At 41.7% G+C, this 24,990-nt stretch overlaps 2 protein-coding genes across 9 annotated transcripts in view; one reads left to right on the forward strand and one right to left on the reverse strand.

Annotated features, from left to right (window-relative positions):
* LOC111249523 (uncharacterized) overlaps window positions 1–24,990 on the reverse strand; it is a 104,553-nt gene that overhangs the window by 56,801 nt on the left and 22,762 nt on the right. The window lies entirely within an intron of this gene.
* The window catches only part of LOC147756129 (uncharacterized), a 39,877-nt gene continuing 33,179 nt past the window's right edge, over window positions 18,293–24,990 (forward strand). Inside the window, exons 1-5 of one of the 6 annotated variants that reach the window (XM_086988735.1) lie at window positions 18,305–19,857; window positions 20,281–20,664; window positions 21,048–21,209; window positions 21,829–21,863; window positions 23,053–24,275. In XM_086988735.1, coding sequence (XP_086844861.1) covers window positions 20,491–20,664; window positions 21,048–21,209; window positions 21,829–21,863; window positions 23,053–23,179 — 498 coding nt within the window. In that variant the 5' untranslated portion in view covers window positions 18,305–19,857; window positions 20,281–20,490 and the 3' untranslated portion in view covers window positions 23,180–24,275. Of the gene's footprint in view, window positions 20,665–21,047; window positions 21,210–21,642; window positions 21,864–23,052; window positions 24,276–24,990 lie in introns of those variants that run through there. The other 5 variants (XM_086988736.1, XR_015327471.1, XR_015327470.1 and 2 more) reach the window with 5 other exon arrangements.

Genomic DNA, 24,990 nt, shown 5'->3' on the forward strand with positions numbered 1-24,990 from the left:
AATATATACAGATGTGTATATATATATATATATGCAAGTTTTTACCTCCTTCTGCTGAATTTTGCCCTTCAACAGGAGCAGATTGCAACACTCAGATGAATAGGCCAGAAGTAAGCTATAAATGTATGCACTCAATCTTACATTGGGTCGGTCGCCAAAATTGTGTTAAATTTCATACAGAAAAATAGCAGAATCTCGGCATTTATTTGACGTATAATAATCTAAGGGCGTCGCATTTTTATAATAGTGATATACCTTTGCATTTTCATTTTTAGACGTACATACATAGAATACTTAAGGCTGGAATATCGACACGTAACACAGTTTTACGTTAGCTCGTGGCAGGTTTTTATTTAGTAGTCCAGTATAAATTATATTAGACCTAAAGCATAAAGGTGGGTTCACCTCGATATTCTTATTATCCCAATGTAAAACATATTGGAGGACTCCTTGGCTCACTTCCAGGTCATTTATTTTCGGTACCTTTTCCGCACATGATTCTAAGATTAGTGATTAAGTCACCAACTCAAGTGACAGAAAAAAGAATCACGGTGTCCGGCTTAACTTTTGCCGAGTCCTCTCAGCAGACTGCATTGCGTCTGATTGGGACCTTTGGATCGCAAACGTGCGCATTTACTAGAGACACAGAAAATATGGTTGAGAAAAACAAAATCGAGTGGAAAATATATTGATTTTCCAATCAATGTGCGACACAAGTAACTTCGGTCCTGCTGCTGTTTATGCTGACATAGACGCTGCCAACGCGGTGCGTTCGACCCTTTCTTCGTCAGCAACGGTTTCTGCAGTGGTCGACCCTGCACCTCGTCATGGTACTTGCTACGCCATTGCCAGCATAGGCTACGCTTGTACTAATTAATCGAATATGGAACCACCACAACCGCTATGAACAGTGCGGTATGTTGCCGACGTGTCCTTTGTACAACACTAATCGGTTGTCCTTTTGCAACCTTCTGTTACTTTGTGGGCGTTGATGACGAGATATGGAATAAAAGTACCCCTGTTCCTATTCTCCTCTTGGGACCCTCTATTTCCTATGAAGCAGGACACGTTGTGGTTCACCTGTATCTTTCGCTTCGATCGTCTCCTGACGCGCGCCGCTACCTTCACTGTGTTCACTAGCGCTATGAGGAGTTCTGTGGGGGTTCAATTCCAGGAAACAAAAACAGTGTAACTTTACAAACAAACAATAGGAAGAACTGAAATGACACGAGAAAATACAGCCTAAGATGTCTATGAAAAAATTATGTCGTGGATAATCCAACTAAGTATAAGTAGGTTCATTTGCGACAAATTCTGAAAGTGACCATCAAAAACGGTACGCATCTTGCCTTTGCTACAAAACGTTGTACATTGCGTTAAGTGACGATATATAGTAAAACAGTACAATATCAATATTTAGAGTTAATTGCATTGAGTTTCGTCATGAATCGTTCCATAGTCACGCTTCAAATCAGGCCAATTTATGCAAGTTTCACTTCAAGCGTGTTTTGCATATTCGAGGTATCGGTTTTATACAGTCAAATTAACCAGCAGCGTTTACTAAACAGAGCGTTCGATAAGGAAAACTTTAAGATGTTAAATTTGTACTTACGTCCATACATATTTGTATATCGCGGCAACGCGTCTTATATGTAGTGCTTCCTTTCCTTAAGGTATTGTTGTATTAATTACGATACGGTTTATAAATCTCATATAGGCATCTATGCGTATCGGTGTGATTGGTTGATCTAATTTCATGATTACGTTCAATTTACTGCTATTTTCACGCACCACGACCCCTATATATATCCCTAACGGAGCCATTTGTGATGACCCCAAACAATGAGCACAACGCAAAATAATAATGCTAACCTTGTCGTCTTTATTTCTCTCACTGAATTTAATTGAATCGTTGTATTGCAAACATATAGATGGAATCAGGTCGTACAAAGACCAGGCATTGCTATAATATTGTACTTAACCATTGCTCTGTCACCGAACGAAGAGCTTTGCTTCCCTTTCGAGGTATGCTTAATGGCCGATCTCCCATGGCGCGTGTGGTTCTGTTGGCTAGTATCGCGGCTCATTCGAAAGAATGCTATGACAAAACCGATAAAGGAAGACTAGGGAATTTCTTCTGGCATTATGGCGGCATTTTACGTTCAACCATTGACACCATCTCAAAGGATAGCGTTCTTGCGTCCCTGATGTTTCATCTCTGTTTTCGGGTCATCAATTTTTCCCATTAACACATTAAACGCTCACAGGTAAGCTATATATGTGGTATACGTACGGGAGTTGTACGTACTTAGAAGCCGATGGTTGCCAACAGAAAAAGGGCCCAGTAGAGAGATCGAACAAGACTTGCATGAACTATTTATTTATCCGGCACCGTTGCATTGATAGTTAACATTTTTCCGTTGTTTGTGCCCCTGGTTCCTCGACGTATTTCTTGGTCTGATTTTATAGCGTGTTATCATCGCGCCATACATTAAATATAGAGGTATGTACGACACGAGAGGGTTGAAGCCACTGTTTGCGTGCCTTTTCGATGGGGATTAAACGGTCGGCTAAAAAACGGTACTTTCATGATGCCGCGTCATGGTGAACATTCACGTTGTGGGCACTTAGTGATACTTGCTTACTTCATAAGCAATACGTCAGTAGAGCCGATTTACCGGCTTTTTCCTACCTTAATCGTACATATACTCACCATGAACCTAAGTATATAATAGATGTACTTATCTATTCGCCGCGTGGGTCTGTGTTGCCAGTTTCCAGCTAGTCGTCAGATCGCAATGTGTAAACCATATCGAACTACCACGTTAACTTTTTTCTTGGTTCTTTTTGCTTTCTCCAAGTCTGGCATAATTATTCCACAGTTAGGCTTAATGCCATACTAGGGTGCATGTGTCGCGATGTCGAAACGGTGCTGATTGGCCCCTGTTAGTTAAGTGCTCTTTTTTGAGACACTTTGCTTTGGTGTCGTTAGTTGCCGCTAAAACAAACCCACAGAGTCTCTTGATGTTGCCCGCTGCCCCTGTTACTGCAGTATATCCCACGTGCATCAGTACCTACGACTACAATATATATCCAATAGAATAAGCGATGCTATTATCGTTACCGGGACATCACGGAGAAGGCAAGTTTCTTGTCTTGTCCCGCTACCCCGTCCCTCGTTATTAACTGACTCGTTCCAGAGTTCTGCAAATTTCCGCTGCTACGGCCTTCAGATAGAGGAAAAGTACGGACACATTCACATGGGCACATATTGCCACGCCACACAGACATAGACGACCAACAACGTAACGTCCCATTACTTGACGCCTCTCGTGGGCCTACGCGCACGTAAGCTAGCTAACGTTCTATTAGCCCTCTCGTACAAACTATTAATATTGCCACTGACGGTGACAATAGTGGCAACAACGCTACTGGCGTTGTCATTCCTGTTGTTGTTGTTGTTGTTGTTGTTGTTGTTCGTGTTTCATTAGCTGGTGTAGGGCAGCCGCTTAGCTCATCAGCTGGCCGTATAATGTAAGTGCAGGCGAAGCGCGTCCTAAGCCGGCCGCATGTTCATAATCAGCAGGTATTATTGCTGTTGACTGCGGTGGAAAAGAGCGACACAGACGCACGCGGACGCACGAAGAAACATGTACAAATGCAAGCGCGCTAGAAAAAAACAATACAGTTAGTACAAAGAGAAGTTGGGGTGAGTAACTTTGTTTGCGGTTTGCCATAATGTTTCGATGCTGCATTTTTCTCTCAACAAGTCTTCATTATGTCTCGTGCGTCACCAACGTTGCCGAACAGGGTCAAGGCGAAACAGTGAGAGGAGGAAACGGAGAATTTAGAGGAGTGTCAGAAGCTGGGGCTGGAGGGTTGAAGACGTTTGCAAAAATGAAAAAGAAAGGATATGCCTTTCGAAATCAGTAGCAAGGTGGCGCGCGCGAAACTAAAAAGCATGGTGCAATAAAAATGTTGTTACGTTATTTTTCTTTTTTAATTATTATTATTACTGTTATGCTACTAATGAAAATTAGTTTGTAAGCAACGGTCACGCTTGTAATTATACGTTACTAACGTAACGTGTGAATGGATGCGCGTAAAGGCTTCCGTGCTCTATTTTAAACAAAATCGTATGTTTTTATTTCCGTCCAGTCAGATCACACCTCCCAGTGTTCAAACGTCCTTCGTTGCCGGTCACTGCTCATATATATCTTAGTCAAGGTGAAACGCCACTCATCTAACTACACTGGCGCCAGAGGCTCATACGTTTAAGCCAACTAGGCCGAGCAGCTCGAAGGCCTGGACTACAAGCTCTCCTCTTCCGTTCGCTGCCGAAACCAACGGTCAGATTAATAAACCAGCCGAACAAATCCAACGATCATCTTTTCTTGCTTTTGCATCATGATCTTTTGTATTGAACAAATCGTTCTTCCACCTTTCTGCCGCTTTGGAAACGTCAGGGGTGAACTGTATTTTACCTAGACATCTATTTACTGAACGAGAGGAACAAACGCTTCAATGTTGACATGCGTACTTTACCTCAGAACACCTGTATACTAATTGCCAGCAATATATATATATATATGCACGTGTGTCATCAGGGCTTTATTAAAGTTAGTTAGAGGGTGCGTACACCATATAATTAGTATCGTTAATGACAACACTGGCTAAAGGTGAGGCAATAACTACCCTGGTTCCATTTTTGCCAGGCTACTGGCTGACCATGCCGTAGCGTAAGGGCAAGCTGCTGTTATGCAGTTTTATCTGTACAGATGGAATTTAGTTCTAAAGATTTCAGTCATCGACAGCTTTTATCAAATTAATTTTGCCCTCACGTGTTGTCTTACTCGAAAGGGACGATCGCGCTTCGGCCTGCAGCGGACAATGACCAACTACAATGCGCAAACGAGATGATGACAAGGTATATTGTTATACGCGAAACATTTCATCTGCTCTCCTTCCGTTTACACCACTATCATTATAGTATAATTGTATCATGCACACAGACACGCAAAAACAGACCCATATCTTATCTATGATTACCATATATGCTTGACAGATGACAGGGGCAGAACGCCATTGAACAGTCGCATCGTCGCGTCGCCATATCTATAATGCCAACTTATGTAATATCGAAAACCATACCGGGACCATTTCGTGTCCTAATGGCCTCCTTGTATCAAAACTAAGTGACCGTTCGTGTTCATATCGGTGAATTGTTGCTTCATTATAAATGTGTTTTTATTATTTATTATCGCCATGATAATCACCATTATTACCTTTGCTTGATGTTGGGGTGTATTGGTCACCTCGGAGTGGTGATGCACGTCAACGCACTGCCTTACAACCCTTTTTTTTTGCTGCTGCTGCTGCTGCTGCTGTATCGCAACTGTGTCAAATAAAAACACGTTTGATTTCGAAACGCAAAAAACGCAGCGTACAAATGGATGCATATTAGCGTCGAAATAGACAGACATTCAATTTGGCATCGGTGCTTCTTTGGTTTTTTCAAAAAGTTTAATTCGTGACAATAGCGTTGCTTGGGCTCGAGCTTTCACCAAAGCAAAAAATTTTTTCGCAAACGCGGCTACTGTAGCCCGATTGAGGATCCCTTTGACGTCTTCAATTTCCTCACCGTTTATCATCACCGTTTACTTTTTCTGTATACTGAATATATGGCAAATTTCCCAATTTTAAATCCAAGAGTAATCGAAAGTTGAATCACTGATCCTTCGAGTAGGATTGGGACATGAATGCGTCACCAGCAAGATTATTGAAAGACTAACTATTCCATTTTTGTCTGCCAGTTATCCCTCATATGCTGTTAATTACCAACATTGAGAAGACTTTAAAAAAAAAACTCGAGACATGTTTTCGTCCTTTTAGGCAGCTTTACCATATGGAAATCAGGGGTAAAAATTAACAGTTTGATATCAACACCCAATTTCATTGCAAAATTTCGCACACACACAAACCTACGTATTGTATTGCACAAGTATTGATAACGACAGGTCGAACTTTCTTAAACATAGCTACTATTTAGAATCGCGATCAGTTCCATCATGATAGTAATACCCAGATGTTTTCCTTACCCGGCCCCCGTTCCCGTTTAGAATGGACCATACGAAAGACACACAAAAAAAAAAACAGAAAATCATGAATAAAATCTATATTTAACTGAGTAATGTTTTCGCGAAACACCATAATGCTATGATAGAGAATAAACTTGGATAATGTAAAGGACAGCGGTTCAAAATAGCTCTCTCTGAAAAGGTATACGATCAACCTACGGATAGTTCTCGAGCGACGGGCAAGCGATATCTTATCTAAAATAACATTTTGCGTTCTGTACATGTTTGTACAGGATCAGCGAGGATGCTAAGATAAGTCATTATGTTGTTATTATCTTCCTACAGTGTTACACGGCATCTTACGGTACCAGACGATTGTTTAGCAAAGGCCATAGGTCACCGAATTTTGACTAGAGGCGATCAATAGCGAACCACTATCGACTACAGATCTTTCAAAAACAAATGCCGTTATTCGACCAGAACGAGAATCGCGAACATCGATAGTTGAATGTCAAATTGCTCTCCCAATGCTGGTAGCCATAGCACAGCTGGAAAAAAATCGGCTGTTTCTGACGGGCGCTCACACAGACGAAGTAATGGCGTGTATTAAGTATGGAGAAGAACTGCTGACGGGTAGTAACGCAATTGTTTTGTTTTATGAAACGATAGGACGTAACGAAGACAACGTGTCGTGCTATACTCAATTCGAATCGTGTATATCCTTCGTTTTTGTAGTTATAATTCGTTAAGTATTTTCCAATGCAATAACAAAACTCCAACATACGGTGTACTTTTTCGAACGCTATTAAGACAATAGCGTTTTTGTTGACAAGTTGGCTGTTTGGCTGACGCTATTTCTAGCGGAGCTTCGATGCTCAGAAATATTCAACTGAATAGCTAGACGTGATCGAAGATGTCGTCAAAAATGTGTGTATCTAGAAAGTGAAGGTCTTCATTAAAGCGAAGTTCGAAGTTACAGCCTGGTAACTAACTGGGGCGATGCTGGACATGGAAGTTAGTCGTGGCCAATTTCGTTTCGACATGAATTTTCTTATTTAAATTAGTGCTAACTGTTCAGAGTGAAACTAATTACACGTACCAAGCTTCTATCAATTTCACGGTTATTCAAAATTTTGAACAGCTGCGTGACCCTGAAGCTCATTTTCGTATAACACAATGCCTTGTCCAAGATAATTAACAGTGCTTCTATCGCAGCGAGGGTTAACTGCCGCGAAGCTTAACACGGTTCACCCGAAACGGAAAGAAATGATTACGACGTTAAATATTCACGACGATTTTCGGTGGGTAGTTTTTTTTTTTTGTTTTTTCTATTCTCTATATTTACGATATCAAATGTGTTGCTAAATTTCACTTGTCGTTATTTCCAAGTTTTTAATATCACTGAATCCGCAAATATCAATAACAGCAACGTTTGTTGCGTGTTCGCTTGTCGTCTGCATTCAAGCCTACGGCAAAAACGTCCCGTCTATTTCTAATCATTAGGTGTCACAAAAACGTATACAGTAATAGATTTAACTATATCAGAGCCAAAAATTGCAAAAAAAAAAATAAATGGCAACATTTTTTCGGATGAACCGGCCGTATGTTGAATGTCTGTGACCTGTTTCAGGCATCTTAGCGATGCCGAAATGAAAGCACTACAGCCTTAGACAGCTCTTGATAGTAGAATTTTCATTGCCGTACTGTTGCTATGGGAACGAAATGCCTTCGAAAAACGTAACCAGAATGTATGTTAGGGAAACAGTGACTGCGTTCTAAGTGCGAAATAACCAGATACCCCCTCGCTTCTATATACATTTACCCATTACGCTAACTGGCAGCAGCGTGTATTTTCTTCGTACAATAGCAGACTTAATTCAGCTCTTTCGATCTCTTCTCTTTTTTCCCCCGTCCGATCAGGCATTTTGTCTAATTTCAATAATTGGCATTGCCACGACAATTTAACTAAACGACAGTAGGAAAGACAGAATCCCAAAGCCGATAGCATTGTCCTGTATTCTACCGAACATCTACGATACGATTGTGCTCTATACGCATACGGCCGTATCTGCTGTTGTTACTACAAACATACGGCTACATACGGCTGTACCGGTTGGCGAAAAAGGCCGACGGAAAATCTGCGAAATAAACATCGTCGCATCGCATAGAACCGTAGTCACCACTACGATGGTTGCTCTCGTTCGTGTCGTCATGCGGCCATTGACATAGCCGCCCACAATCACGGTTCTACGGTCTCTACCGTTCTCCTTCGATGCGCACCGTTGTACAAAGTCACTTTGACCGTTATGCCATTTTTGCTGCCACCGTCACCGCGGATGGTGTCGCTGATGGAGGAAACAAAACACTATCGCACACATATCACTAGCTACCTTGCGATGGCAAGTAAGTGAAAAAAAAAAAAAAAAAAAAAAAAAAAAACAAACAGAAAGTAAGCGAAACAGAAGTAACGGGTGATTGTAGACTTCGGGCTTGGATGGCAGAGGAATGATTATCATCGCCTCCATGGTACGACCCATCGCACCTGTACTAGTAGCAGCACAGTATGCAGAGATGTGGCGTCGACCGGCCTCGTCGACGTGATTATCCAGTTCGTGTATTCGTTGTAGGTTTGGGCAGGATCGTCGTTGATATAAGGCAAAGGCAAGCTGGCTTCCTCTAATAGTCCGTCACCCCTTTGAACGGCGTTCGCTACGTAATAGCGTCGATGCATAGCATACAACGTGGGTAGTGTTATAATTTGTATCAGTAATGACGCGACTCGATGGCGATAGGTGCGTCTTAACGTTAGGTTGTGTGTTTCAAAAGGGGGTAACGCCTATGTCAAATGCGGCCGCCGAGCCACTGATCGACAAACAAATTAACAGCGATCAATGATAGACGGCAATTATAAGGGCGGGCGTAACTGCAACGACTCAATATCGGATCGGTGTGCCAACTTTGTTTTCCATTCTAACTCATTATTAACACGATGGGAGCTATCAATTGAAAGGGGTAGCGGGGGGCGAAGGAGACGATGCTCGTATCGTTGTGATGACCATCATTGGAAAGACGATCATTTCCTCGCTAACAGTTGTCGGCGGACGACAACAACAGCACATCAAACAAAGGGCTTGTCTAAGGAGCAAGCGATCGCCCTTAAATATGGTACCTTTGGGCTACGGCAAGCGTTGTGAAAAAATCAGCGTCTTTTCTATGGCGGCACTAACGCGACAGGCAGTGCTAAACATTTTTGGCCTTAATAGTTCACGTTATGGAACTTAGTCAGTGGTGGACGGCTAGCAGTAACGGTAGCTGGGCAGCAATACAAATTAACGCCGCACGAATAATGACAAGTGGCAGACATTATTGGTCGAAGAAAAGTCCCTCGTCACTGAAAAAGTGATCAACATACAATAGAAGGGGGCACGTTTTCTAATAGTAATGAAAATGTTCGCGTATTTTACTTAATCAGCTATACACACTGTTGCTGTTACCATTGTTTCAATCCGCTATCAATGATGTTAGTGTTCAAGTGCTACTATCGTCGTTGAAAATTTGGCCTACAGCCTAAATGCGTTAATTTTTGGAAAATTACGAGTATAATCCAATATCCTATGCTGGTCGAACTCGATCAATGTGTGTCTATGCTATATTGATCTAAACAGCTTTTGATGCAGTCATATGACGTTATCAAACGCCAAACCATAGTAACGGTGATAGTACTATTCTTCAAAATATTGCACAAATATATAATTCTACCTCCTAATTGCAGTGTTTGTTATCTAACGATCTTCTACCTACGGTGTCTAACAGCAATGCAGGATACCCTGGCTCACTAGTGAGTCAGAAGAGTTCTTCAATCTTCTTTCGTTGACCTTAACGTGTTCGAAATTATCTTAAATGGATTATTAGTTATAGCAAACCGTTTCATCGAATAAATAAAGTCATAATTTTTGCCTATTTTCGACACTGGAAAAAAATGTGTAGAGCGTCCTTACGTTACCATTCACAAAATACGCGAGCGATATTGAGGTGATAGTAGAAGTGTTCAGACTTGATACTATATTACCAAGAAACTTAAGCGACCGACGACGACGACGATAAAAAAATACTACAAGTTTTACACGCCGCTTTAAAAAAAAAACTAGTTAGAAAGAAGCTCCGGCTGATTGAGACAATGACGCCTAAGCAAACAAATGAACGAAACATCCCAGGTGAAAGAAGCGGCGACGTAGCCAGTAATGTCTTCAATAGATGAAAAATTAATCAAAGCTGAAGTAAACTTGTTTTATAAATATATAACTCTGACAGGCCGATTACCGATTGCGTAACATGATTCTTACCTTGAAGAAGCTATCATCGAGAAATTTCGACGCCTACAGCCAACGTGAAGTGGAAGAAATTCAATAATTCCCTTCATTCTACCTTTGATGGGACGCATTGTATTCTACATATTCGTAAATATTATCTATAAATAAGTTATAAGTAGTTGCTAGCAGCAATAGAAACCGATATTTCTCTCCGTATTTTCGCACGCCCAATTGCACTGTAGTTCTGGGTGATAATTGAATAGCCGTTCGCTGCACTTGCTTGATTATACCTAGCGAAATTTTGCCAAAGCCTTAGCCACATGTGGCCATACACAGGCCATCGTGCAACACGTTCATCTACTATAACGGCGTGAGTTTACTCGCATCCGTATGAATAGGGTTGGGCTTAATGCGATCTCGTGAGTTGACGGGCAATGCTCTAATGTGAAGTAAGACGTTCGGATAAGGTGGCCGCGTGCTCCCTTCCTGCTTGCTGTAGGCCTAACTGTACGCCTACCTGTTTCGGGTTTAATTGTTCCGTTAGGATATTTGCCGCCCTAACACAGCGCTAATTAGACTGTACAATTTGCCATTTCTGTCATCGCTGCTGTTAGAGCACTTGCCGCCTCCGCCTCCGCTTCCGGGCGCACAACTGCGCCCTTTTGTCAGGATAGCAGCATCAACACAGGTTTCTTCATGCAGCTGTGATTGATCAGTACCTATATAATTCGTCGTAAGGTGACGACGACAACAGTGCCACTGACATAGACACTTTTTACAGACCGAACTGAAAAGCTTCTATCCAGGCTCAACCATTGACTCTAGTAAGGAATCCTCATGACGCTGCTTTTAATTGTGGCCTTCTTTTATGTCTCTGTCCTGCCTCCGCTTTTACGCTGGCTTAGTCTTTGTTTATAGTCCCGATCATCATTTTTCACACTCTGGAAAGAGCGCTCAGACCGTATACGTTAACACTGAACCAATACGATCGAACGCTTATAACCTTATCAAGCTACAATACTTCCACCTATACCTCTAGCCTGACACTTACCGTGCTTATCAAATAATCGAAGTTCTGTGATCGCCATTTCCTTTTTAAAGCCAGAGCAAACTTGGTTAGCGTTGAAGTTCTATCAAGGTAGTGGACCTCGCCGTGAGAACAATTACAAATCGTCAATATTACCGCCATAGTCGTCGTCGTCGTCTGTTCCGCGGCCAGACATCTTGCCATTCTTCGAAACGATGTCATTCCCGTCCAATTTTACACCTACTTGACGCGCAATTATTAGTGGCACAAAACAGCGCCTCTTGTTTCTCCGACGAGTAGCTATACATAGAATGGCTACCAGACAGCATTGTATGGCATCACTGTTACTGTATTATTAATAGGCCAACCAATCGTTATGGACTTGCGGCATCGTTCAGTTTACGATAATTGTTCAACGCTGACCGCGTATCATATAGTGAACGGTCCATATTTGTTTGTGTTCCCCTGCCTTTGTCCCTTTACAGACAGATTCAATAGAGACTATAGTCTGCCACTCCATTCGATGCATTGCCTTCGTTCGGGCGCGCTGTCATGAAGCCTTGTCGCCGTAGAACATTTGCACTATTATCTAAATATATAGAAACTGTTCACCCAACAGCTATATTATTGGCTGTCGTAGCAACACTTTGATTGGCTACAAGGGTACAACAAAGAATATGCTGATACAGAAACGGATTCCGGCAGAAGATCCGCTCAAAATTACATCGTCTTTAGCAACTTTTTACGCTACAAGTGTCGCCGCCGCCGCCGCCTTAGCAATGCAATGACAATAAGAAAAGATCAGTCATTCCTCAGTAGCCGCCAGCTTCAATATCAACAATAACCATCATGGTGACCAAAGAACTGTTATAATAAGTATTGCAACCATTCAGCAACATGTAAAAAACACAAACACTGCCACGCCTCTACAGGGACGGGCATCCATGCCATCATCGACGGCATCAAAATGGCATAGACATTATAATATATGCGATGAGGCCAAGAGATGCTTGTGAACTATACGTTATGCTGCACGCAGCGTAAATTTAACAGTTTCTTTTGGTGCGTGCCCCCCCCCTGTTCACGTTAGCTTAATTAAACCCGTGGGTCGAACGAACAGAGAAACCCATTCTTGTTCATTTATTTGTCAACGACTGCCGGCCAAATTATGATGCAGCGAAATGATCTATTGTTTATTAGTTTCAACAAAAAAGAAAATTCACAGAGTTCGTTGATGATAGCAGTGATTTGTATTTTGCCACTAAATCATCAGTTATGTACGAAGCTGACCAATTGCTGATATTGCGAGTATATATATATATATATACGTGCAGATCTGTATGTATTTAACTCGATATAAATGACTTCATTCAGAGTTTCACGGATAATAATCTGTTACACAACTGAACGTGGCCTTGATGCCCGTCTTTAACGCGCTCACCTATTCTGCAATTACGGACGTATTTTCCGTTTACAAATAAACGTTGTATGTTACCGCCGTTGGCTTTATCTGCGTTGCCATTAGTAACCGCTTAGCGGCAACCGAAGCGGTCTATATTGAGCCATTGCCTAAATGACCACCCTATATTGGCTACGACAATACGTTGTGACCCACGATTTCTGTTGATCTTTATAATTTTCAAAAAAAAAAAAAAAAAAACGTGGGTCAATTATGCATTTTTTTGTTCTTTCTGAAAATGTGCACGACTGTGATCAGTGGGTGACTGCTTATCGCGGGCTTACGAATGACGACGAAGCTCGATGCGACACCCGTATAGCGGTGCATGATAAAGCCCCAAAGGGTGAAATTGTGCATCTCCATTGATGTTTCGGGTTGCCTCCGTACAGCCCGGCCCCATAATGGGGACCGTAATGAAATGTGTAACACAGTAGGCCTTTTTTTCTTAACAGACAGATTGCTTGGAATATTCCATTTATGATAAGTATGTTCAACTTTCTTTTGGTAGCGCTTCTTGGAGTCTACCTTTGATCAATATAGTACGAGGATATAGAGCAACAAAATGCCCGTACGTACTTGTACATTATACTTTTTTAATCATGCAATTGCAGTAGAGAGACATTACTCATGCCAAGCCAGCGCGTGAAGTAATGATATTGAGCTCGTCAGTATCGCAGAAATTTACTTGATAAGTAAGATTTACTAGAAACAATTTTACAATTAAGTAATTAGGCCTAAATTGGATCATTAAGTTACCACTTTTATAATAATACTATAATATAATAAGTAGTAATGCAACCTTGCAACTGAATTTAACTAAATTTGCCTTTGAAACGTAACTAGTATCGTTTGAATTTCATAATGATAATGGCGGTCTCCAGTAATGAATAACTCCAATTTTGACTTTTCTGAATCTGCAGAACGCGATCATTCTGGTTATTTTCATACACGTTCTACCGCAGATAGAGAACCATGACAAGTAACTGTAAAATAAACAACGGTTATTAATCATCCCGTGCTGCCCAGTGGCAACGTGAGATGGATCAATGACGGGTTAGGACCCAGACGGGATATCGGAAGCATTCAAAAAAGTAGGTTTCATTATAGTTTTCAATACGATAATTATTGTCGTTTAGGCAGTACATGTTTGTGGGTCGATTGTGGGTAATCGAGTGATTCAGACCGGGGCGACCTATCAAGCATTCAGATAACACGGCTTATTTGATATGAGTACAATGCAAGATATATAATAATTTTTCGCGGTTATGAAGTAACTAATATTTACCTATTTTTATTGTATCGTGATTTAGTTTATTAACCGACTGAGCGATAGAGCCCTTTTCCCGGGTAGCTGATGATGGGAAGTTTTAATTGGGCGCGGTAAAAAAAAGTACTACCTTGGCTTATTGTCGAGACACTATTACAGTAAAAACTGACGAAGGCATTATGTCTTTGATTCGTGCTACACAATGCATTATGTGAAACGGGTCTTTTTTCAATTTCTATATGACAACTGTACAATTGAGATCATTCGTACTGTATGCAGCATTATTTTTATGATTCCAGTCATTATTTCCTGGTTTGCTGTGAGTTGGGTTGGGTTGGGTTGGCATTCAAGTGCATCAAATCGAGTCGTTCGTACGCCATTGCCAAATAAGTTCTCTCCAAGAGAGGAGTACTCGATCAACTGCATTGTTGGTCCTTCCAACTACTTCACGCGCTTCGAATGCCGTATTCACGCGAAGTGACACGGAAGAATTCCGTTGCAGAAAGCGCCGACTTCTTCGCCGCTGACACAGATCGTTTCACCCAGCTTTGGCTGAATTTGGAATGGCCTTGCGGGTCCTTTCTGTCGTTCAGCTGACCGAAGAGTTTGTCTACGCCGTTGTTAGCATCGATGGCCACCCTTTTCAGCGACGTCTAGGCTTGACTTTGGCGATAACTTCTTGTCTGTCGCTGGTTTCGTAAGATTGTGCTTACGAGTAACAACAACGACAATAAAGCAGATTATTCGAAACGCTCAGAGTGGACGCTTACCACTAGTACAGACAGATTACGCCCGTGTTAGAAGACATTGCACAAGAAGACCTAAAGAGGGAAAGAGAAAAAGCCGTGTCCTCTCGGCTTTCCGTAATAATTAGCTTGGTGCATAAGTCATGTGCTGGCGGGTTTTCGTGTTCAATATTTTTCTTTTGCTAATAATCAATGGTGTTATATACTGCTGGAAAAGGCTTTTGTCCTGCAAGACTGTTGTCCGGGTTAACTGGTAGGTCAGATCCGCACAATGTTAATTAGGTATATTTTCGTTGTGTGGGAAAAAATGGCCTTAAGACGCGAGTAGATTTCGTTATCCGTCCGAAGTCGGAGAGCAGCTGAAATCATCCAGTACTTCGGCATCCACATACGACAAAGTGCTGGACTTCTGGCATCAGACTCATCATCTTTGAAGTCTCAGCTTAACATAGAATTTTGTTGTCGAAACAAAAGAGAAAAAAGTTGTCTCTAGAGCAACAAGTGGGTTTGCAAATGACATGTGACATTTGCCCAAGGCCAAAGGACCTATTTAAAAAAGGAAGACGGTTGAAAAACGCCCATTACTCATGCACAAACAAAAAGCCGACACAGAAAAGCATCATGCTGAATTAATAGCTAGCTTCTTCATATCTTCTGCGGTTATTTAGCCATATTGAAAATAGAAAAAAATATTGATACGAAACACGCATTCAAGATGTCCTTATGATTCAAAGGTTAAAGGGAAATGGACACGGCGGCCATAGATCTGACGGAGCCATTGTACCAGTGGGAAACGGTATTGTACTGCAAAATCACGCTTCACATGCACGTACACTCTATAATTAGTATGCATATACAAGGATCCAAGAGCATATTTCCCGTCTAATTTGCTATGAAAGGGAATGCTAGCTTGCTAACTGATGGTGTGTAATTCTACTACAATATATTATATTAGTTGCTCGGCAAAGTGTTTTGTCGCAAGGATCTGTATTTAAATATACTAAATGTCGGATACAAGGAGTACAATTTGTCTTGTTCCTTTCATTGTAATAGATGGGACTGAGTGTATTCTAACACTATTTGATATGATGTATCATATTAAGCGAAGGTCTTCTTGCTTTGAACATACGACTGCGCGACAAGTTACATAATATATATATATATATCTACGATGTATTAACCGTATAAAGATCTTGAAATTTTCAAAAACACGGTAGTTTTCGCTCAGGTGCATTGAAGATCCAAACCTATATGAAGAACCAAAAGGAGAAAGCCTTTGGCAGTCGTATTGATTCGCGAATGTGGGTCTATCGTTAAGGGGCGATACAGACTGCGGCAGTCACTGTTTTTGATTGTGTGCCTTTGGGTGTTTTTCGTGTAACGCAGACCGGCATCTCGTTAAGCAAGCGTTAATAATGTATTTGAGCGTTCTACGTTTCTGAACTATAATCCAGTATTATCATACCCTAAATATCATGCATGTATGCCTCTTCGTGTTATAAACAATTGCAAACAGAATGCAAAACATGACGGAACCATTTTAAAGTCTCATAAGATATTCACAGACACTCAAGTAAAAATGGCGTGTAGCTGGGTAGCGGAGCTAGAACATTTCGAACACATCGAAACGTATGTTTTCCGTATTCTTTGTGCTTCCTGGCGGAATGCAGATATATATCTTCGACCAGTTACGTGGCTCGAAATGACACGCAGTGCACAACTCGCTATCGAGTCGTTCGTAATAATAATAATAACTAGAATGATAGAACGAAACGTTCCGTTGAATTTTCTTCGGTGAATATTTCGGTACTTCGATGAACTGAGATTTCTTAGAATCAGCGATGTTAAACTGCATCCGAAGTTGCGGGGCGAAACTGCATGTTTTATTAATCCTCAATGAAGCTGTTCGGATATCCTGTGTAAGGTTGGAAATATTGTCGGCGTCCTATTATGACGATATGGTATATTTTAATACACTGCAATAGCTTGAATCTATCGACATCATCCTCCTCACCGCTTCAGACGATTCGCTACCTTCCCTACAAATGGACACAACAGGTGTTCATACACTGCTCTGTTACTCAGCTGTTACAACCTTTGAGATCCCTTCATCCTAGCACCGGTCACAATTGTAATAGACAGAAGATTTTTAGCACCTAATTTGTAATACGCTGGCAACGCCTTGTCGATATTTACCTAGCCATGAGTTTGCTGGCTACTGCTACCATATGTGCGCTCGACATTAGGCCGAAAAAAGGTCAATTCTGCCTGAACTGCTATGCGTTTAGCGCCATCATGTGTCTGTGTCGCATATGCCATATGCAGCATATTTGCTTGTCGTAATGGCCAAGTTGAGCTAAACCTGCCATCGTCGTGAAGGGAGGTGAATCAACGACTGATCGTTCATTTTCCGCCGTAACATTTAAACTGCGGATGCACGAGATCGCTCTATGAGGTTATCAAATCTAATCCTTTCCTCCGCGACAAATCAATTTCTATTCGTTGTAGTTCCTGTGGTGGCCTCTTTAGTTCCCAATAAAACGCCTCTGATTGACTCACTCACTCACTCACTCAGTAAGTTGCAGTTTTTATTATTTTTCTGGAGTGTAAAGTGATTGTCAAATTTCTTTTGGTCGACTACGGCTTCATCGTTATGTTAATTGACAGTCATGTGCCAACTATTAAGCCCGTGTTAAGATTGTTGTCGTATCCTTCTGCTTTGTCAGCCTTTTTCTGTTGTCGTAAAACAATTGAGACAAATTTGGCTATTGTTAAATACCGAGAAACTGCACAGTATTACCCATGTCACATTTCGTCATAATCACTTAGGCTTAACAACCAGATAGTTGCCGGCGATAGCCACACGGGCCGCCGATAGTTGCGACAGTAGCGCAGCTGTCGCCAGTCGAAGTATTCTACAAATAAGCCAGGTCAGAAAAACTCTGTGGGTTAATACGGCGGACCATGTAACGCTTATCTCGGCCAAAAAATATATCTGATAGATTGTATGTCGATTTAAAAGAACGCGGTCAAGCAGATACGTCCTTTGAAAAGCAATGATAATTTCTTCCTTGTTGATATTTGAAATTGCCCGCGCAAAGTATGCTTTTGAGCAGCGTGTAGGTCTGCACGTATCATTCCTAATAATTGTACGCGCCCGCATATCAGAAGAAGTTTATAATAGTTGTACATTTATGTTTAAGTCTATGTTTGTATTTATGCGTATGTGTGTCACATTAACGGTACAGTTAACCAAAATCCTTGTATGAACACCTGGCCAGGCAAAAGGAGCCAAGCCTTGTCTCAATCCTTATTTTTAGGTAGTTGACATGACGCTCATTCCCCTGATTTCTTCTTAGCCACCAGTGATTTATTTCGATGCCGGCTAATAGCATCGCATGTAGGTGTATTACAAATACCACTGCGGAAATAACGTTACATATCACGCGATGGTGACGATAGAAACATGGACGCCGAAGGGCATATTCTTCATACGCCGTACGTGTTCACATACGTATATTCGGTCTTCTAGAATATATATGAATAACGTGTACGTTTGGTACGAAATATAACGATGTGCTAACTGATCTTGGGGTCACGCATACAGAAAACTCTTGCTGTTAAACATCTTAAACGCTTGCTAAGATTATGTGTGCCTTGATTCTGCCACTGCCCATACACGATCCATAGATTAACTGTTACTATTTGTTTTGCCATCTGCGGCATGAACTTTGTTTACGTTGGAGGTACTAGCAAAAAAAAGACACAAATGCCGAGTGTAATTAGGTATTATTATATCGTATTCTCTAGCTAATAACTAAGAAAATACGGTGAGACGATCTGCACTGGCTTTGGCAATCTAATGCAATCGGCTTAATACTAGGCTTGTATATCGCTATTGGCACTGTTGCCCAATTGTGTCACTTAAACATCCCTTGCTAATCTGACCTCCGATAGGATCATCCATAAGGACCGTCATGCTTTATAGACACCCACATCTAGCCTCCTGCCACTTAGACCACAACGCCTGTTAATTGCCCCCTTTTATTCGTAGTTGCCGCTTGTGAGGTTGCGATGCGATAACAACTAGCGCAAATCGTCCGTGCAGTGCTTCCAAACCAGAATCACAGTGAAACTGTCCATACGGTGACTATCATTACAAACCCTTCGGTAATGCAGAACGTAATAATGTGTCGCTAAGACGACACGAGCGCCAGTCCAGACGCGAACTACAGCCGTGTCGTCACGAAACGATACGACCCAATGATGAACAGCTTGTCCACATCACCTGTTATGCAATTACTTATGTTCATTAAATTACGACGGTATTTCGCAGTCGAACTGGCATTTATTATTATCATTATTATTATGCTTTCGCTGGCGCTAAAGAACGCGACTCAAGATGTAGCCAATCGTTCTTGCTCTTTGGTAAACACTCGGTTTGCTTTCCGCTACCAGCGTCGGCAACGACGGCGACGGCAAAGGAATACTCACTGGTCGCCACAAACAAGTCGATTGTACGCAAAGAGGTTTCCGCTGCCATTGTACCAAGGGCTTTTCAGGCCGCGCAGGTAGCAATCGTTAATGCCATAGGATGTCCTACTTGCATTGCCATTGCAGGACTATTGCGCACGCACATGGCACTCTAAGCGACCACCACTGGATTTAGCATCGTCCGTGGAACTACAAAGGAGCAACTATTGCAATAGGCTACAGTGTCGAGCGGATGAAAGTCGCCTGGATCAATGATAGAATAAACAGATAAAATAATGGTAAATATCTAAACAAATGCTGTTTGAATAAACGACCTTTCGTAGCAGACGATAGCGATTCTTTCGTTATTGGCCTATTGTTGTTCATTGTTCTGCTGTTTTTTGATGATTCAATCCCAGTCTGTGTTTGTTAATATATATTACTATACGTCCGTAAAGAATAAGTCATCGCTGCTATAAAAGTGTGTGAAGTTTTTAAGTGAGTGAAAAAAAAATGTTCTGAATTAAGTTAACTAAGGAAATTTGTTTAAGTGTTCGGCGCTCGCTAAAACGTTTTTGGAACCCCACACCGGTCCAAGCCTATGTTTAGGCGAAAGACTGTGATGAATAGTCGTTGAAACTGCTAATAAAACATCGGATTACTATCCCGCCTAACCCATTCCCATTTCTATTTGATTCCGGCCAAATACCGATCAAACATGGTTTAATCAATGTTTTTGTTAAATAGCCTAGACCGTAACAGTTTCCCTTTCTGTGTTCGGCAGTAACAGCATACACACGCTATCTAATTGTTAGCGCCTCTCAAACTTCTAGCCTGCGCTACAAGTAATTTTTGGCGGCATTCTATCTGATCGTCATAAACAATCGCTTAATCCTCATGACTTGCCTCGTACATTCGCAGCTTTTCGTGTCTCATTATTGGCGGGGCACCATATTCAATGGTCCATATCGAAATTGTAGTCCATTCATTCGTGCGTGCACCCAGCTCCCCGATACAATGAAAAGATATAAAGGATGAGAAGAAGAAAAACTCGCTGCCATCGCCGCCGTTTCGGCCATCGAAAGCAACATTTTCACGCAACTGTATTCAACGACAACATAAGAACGTAACATGGTAAGACTACCCCGCATGACAACACTTGCAAACCCGGCCCAAATATTGTATGAACGCCTGTCTACTCGGGTCGTACGTAGGGATAGGGTAGGATACGCAGAGGCAGGACGACGCAGCTCCTGTTATTCGTACCCCCCACTCGTTCAAGTGAGCGCTAAGGATCACTCGCGGGTGAGTATAGCGTAAATCGCTTATTTTCTCTCCTCTATGTAGTTTGAGTAAAAAAATGGTGAATCTGTTTATTGAAAGCGGGCCGGCAATTGTCGCGTGAATAATGCATGATTTTGTTTGTATGCGTGCAGCATATGCGTGTTCAATTCTTTTTTTTGTCTACAACTTTTTGTTATTGTTTCTTATTGTCATGAAGCTAAGCGTCGGGGGGGGTGAGGGGTGCAGATAAAATGCAAAATTGCCAGGCCACACCAAGCGTCAAACCAAACCTAGCGTGATGCAGTAGATTCTGGGTACTGGCGTACGAACTGTCTGGGCGTAGGAACTTCGACGAAACAGTATATGTTGATCATAATGTAGTCTCATCATAATTGTTCATTCAGTCAGCGTTGCCGGTTGGTAGATGCTTCACTGAAGTTGCTGATAGTACAAAGGGCAGAGAGCGACATTTGCTGTCACTGCTGCCACCGCCTCAATACAGGTCATCCGAAGCGCGGCGCTTTCGCGGATTTGCTTATAGGATTGGCATCCTTGGGTGGTTTTGGGTAAGGAAAAGCTTTTCTCTTATTTTGCAGTATATAATACCCTGGCAAAGTGAGTGCACGAGGCTGGTGTTTATTTGCCTAACCCACTAGGAACTAAGAGTTTGCAGAAACATCTGTACACCATTCGGTTTTGATATTACTTATCATATGCTATTTATATATAAGTAAAATAAAACTGGCAACTAGCTTATGCACGCCTTGACCTTTGGTATGCACGACATAGATAAAACTATAGGATGTGTACACGAAGCAACAATAACTTTCATTTATACAGCATGCCAACAAATTGAACTCATTAGTAATTGCGTGTTGATGATATGTGGCCGCTTTGAAACCTCTCTTGGGTCCACTGATTCTCTAAGCGGTGACAAGATGGAGTCGATCTATTTAATTGATGGGCGCATGATTTTTTCATATTTTATCCATTTGACAGAGCATGCATTTTGTTCCCGAACAGCAAACTCAGACATGCCGCAGGATCAGATCTGCTCCACGGTCAAGCGATTACGCTAATAACAAACGCCGTCAGTATCAACGACATAGCTAATATCTACAAAATCATGTTAACAAAAGCAAACATTTTATGATGAATTACGTTGCTCTTACACATGGCTTCCAGTGGTCCTGTGAACGAATCCAGATGACGGATTGGCGGTGAGTCATCTTGATCTGCCTGTATTTAGCTGAGGCTGCCACAGAGCCGCTCGTGAGGCAGGAATTAGGTACCAAATGCTAGTACTCCGTGCAACCATAGGAATATTATAGGACATATTTATATGTACTTTATAATATTTAAGTGTGTTGTCTAAGTGATAAGTTTATGCGTCGTAATTATTACAAAACAAATCGATAATAGTTAGAGAGTCTATCAATTAGCAGGTATCTAGAACATGTTGGGACATTGCGGTTAGCTTTCGTCTACAATACACGCCATCTTTCAACAAGAAAAAAATCGAGATTTACGGCGATCCAGTATAACGCGCACTTTTTGTACATTTTGTCTCTATTCTTGCTGACAAAAAGTTGTGTCGCGTACCGAACTGATTCGAAGGTATTTATAGCAAACATTCTCTTCATAATGTGTCATGTATCCTCCAGTCATACGCATGTGTACTTTCTAATTATACACCTATTATATAAATGTATATTTTCTGTCATTCTGTGTGTACCAGGATATTAGGCGTACATACACGACACGTACGAGATGCACTAGCAGAAGCATCGTTCTATAACGTTCTGTAGTAGCAACATGAGAAAATATATGATATACCAGGCGTAAAGCAGTAGCGAGCAGAGCACTGCGATTGCACCTAGGACACAGATTATTTATGCAGTGGCCTAGCTGGCGACGAAAGGTATCAACCTTTCAAAAAGGGGAAAGCACTTATCCCGTATATAGATTGCAGCCATGTTTGAGGTATTGACAGACAAATACGATGGGCTGCTACATCTATAGCTAAACCGAAACGACTACGTTCTTCTCGGCTACGGCTAGACGATTGCATATATTTTAAGCGGGAGCACCGGTTTGTTTCTGCATACAGATATGTTCAGCGTGTGTTTTCTCATCAATGTCTACCACTTTGAATTAACATAGAGCCAATAACAGTTGTTAACGGCCCACAAAAGGTGAATGAAAAATATATTCATATCTTAATCTAGTGGGTCCGTTGAACGGCCTGGTTAAATATTGCATACAACCCAGACTAGCCGGCTGTCTCGACACGTTTCTCCTAGTGATACTAGCTACCGAAGTTATACTTACTACTTTTCGCAATTACGCAATGATTCCCGCACCGTAAAAAGTGCGGCGGCTGATCTTCCATTTACTTTGCTTTTTCAGCTTATGGTCGTGTTCTCCGCAATTTGTTCCTGTCTGGTTCACTTCCAACATTCCGGATTTTGTCCTTCTCAACTTGTCAGACTTCAGCTCTGCCCTGTCTTGCCAAGACATGCGGTTGCTCGGCTAGTAAGTAATGACGATCAGCACAGAAGTCTCTGAGGGCTATGGCCTGCACGTTGCGGTGCTAAGGGCGGGCCTATATGTGTCCTTCTTTCTATCTTCCTTCTGGCGGACGACCAGCAGGAGAAGGATGCGATGAAAAATGGCCCTGCAAAGCGAATGGAGGATGGATAAGAAAATGAAGGTGCCAGAAAACGTGACGCAATATGCTTTAAGCCTGCATTTGAAGGCCATCGCCCCTTCTCCGCCGTTTCCTTATAGAAGATAAAATGTGCGATACCGCACACTTGAGCGGCACCCAAATAGAGCGACGAAGCAGCAGTTCACAGGCAGAAAGTCGCTGGAAAAAGGCGTGATTGCTTTGAGATCTCCAGGCCGAAGTAATGCCTGAGGATAGAACGAAGACGCTTTGGAACGAAGGTGGAACCCACGCAGAGACGAAAAACCAAACTACGAACGATAAACCAACGCGTCTTTTCTCTGCGAAAACTCGAAAGTGGACAAGACCGTTGAGAGATAAAAGTAATGGAGAGCGCACCCGTGCCACTGCTGGTATCAAGAAGTGAGAAAAGAGTTTGCCTATCGTCGAACGAAGCCTAGAGCCGGGAAATGTTGGAAGAGGCCAATGTGAATGCCCGAGACACATCCGCCTGAAAGTGAACTACACCATTATGTTCAGCTGGCCTAAGCTGAAGAACGCCAAGTTCTTTCTTTTTGTTGATGCAGATGGGCGAGGCCTTCCATCGTTAAGCGTACGGCAGAAGAACGGGGAGCTATCTATAATCTTTTGGGGAAGCGGCGGTCAGAACCTAAATTATGGAAAAGGCAGGTAGGGTCCCAAGTTGCCGTCGAATTCCTCAAAAGCTTTTAGGACTTTTTCAAATGGACAAAAAAAACGTAAGTAGAAGATGCCTTCTTACGAATGACGCGGTTGCCGATGTATCTACATGTTGTGCTTCTACCACTTCAGTCAGTCACCCAGGTTTTTCTGGTGGCTGAAGTTTTCGTATACTAATCTAGCACGCGACAAATTTTCTGCATTTCTTATCACAAATAAAAGTTTGTTGCACAGTATTAATAAAGTGCTTATATGCAGTAGTTGCTTTATGTTATCGTTTATATAATAGACCTGTGTGTACGCACGCATGTATATGAATTGAACATTTTATTTTTTGTCTTTTCGATTCCGCTTGCCAAAATGAGAATTGTCCACCTAGAAATAGATCAACGAAAAAGATTTCTTCATCCAGTGAACGCGTCTAGATGCACTCGCACCGCTCCGTAATTAAGTCATCGTATTCGAATGTTTCTTATGAGTTTTATGTCTTTGATTATTGTCTTGATGGCAATTAGATCGCTGATTTCAGTGATTACTAGCTAGGATGGCCGTACCGGAAATCGGTACATCGACGATAAGGGTCCACGTTTTCGCCCTTTTATTACTCTCATCTTTATTTTTTTTATCGAGAACCGAATCTCATAAGGCAGATAATGTCGTAAATTATAATTAAAGGATAAATTATGACAGTCAGGCACATTTATTTAGTCACCGTTGACTTGAACCTTTTATTTCTTGAATTGGTTTTAGGAAGACATAGTTGTTAATGGATACCATGGTACAGGACTACAATATAACCATACGTGTTACGAATGTAAGATCATAAATAGGATAAACTTAAGGCGCTGGGCAGCTGACGGTGCAATGTCACCCATTCGGCCGAAAAACGGGATGCGTGTTTAGCCGTAAGCTATATGTGTTTAAAAATAGATAACTGCTATATAAAAGATTGCTATGGCTTACTAAAGACTGTCAGGTAG

The sequence above is a fragment of the Varroa destructor genome, unplaced genomic scaffold (assembly GCF_002443255.2).
Source record: "Varroa destructor unplaced genomic scaffold, Vdes_3.0 BEIS01000004.1, whole genome shotgun sequence".
Classification (NCBI taxonomy): domain Eukaryota; kingdom Metazoa; phylum Arthropoda; class Arachnida; order Mesostigmata; family Varroidae; genus Varroa; species Varroa destructor.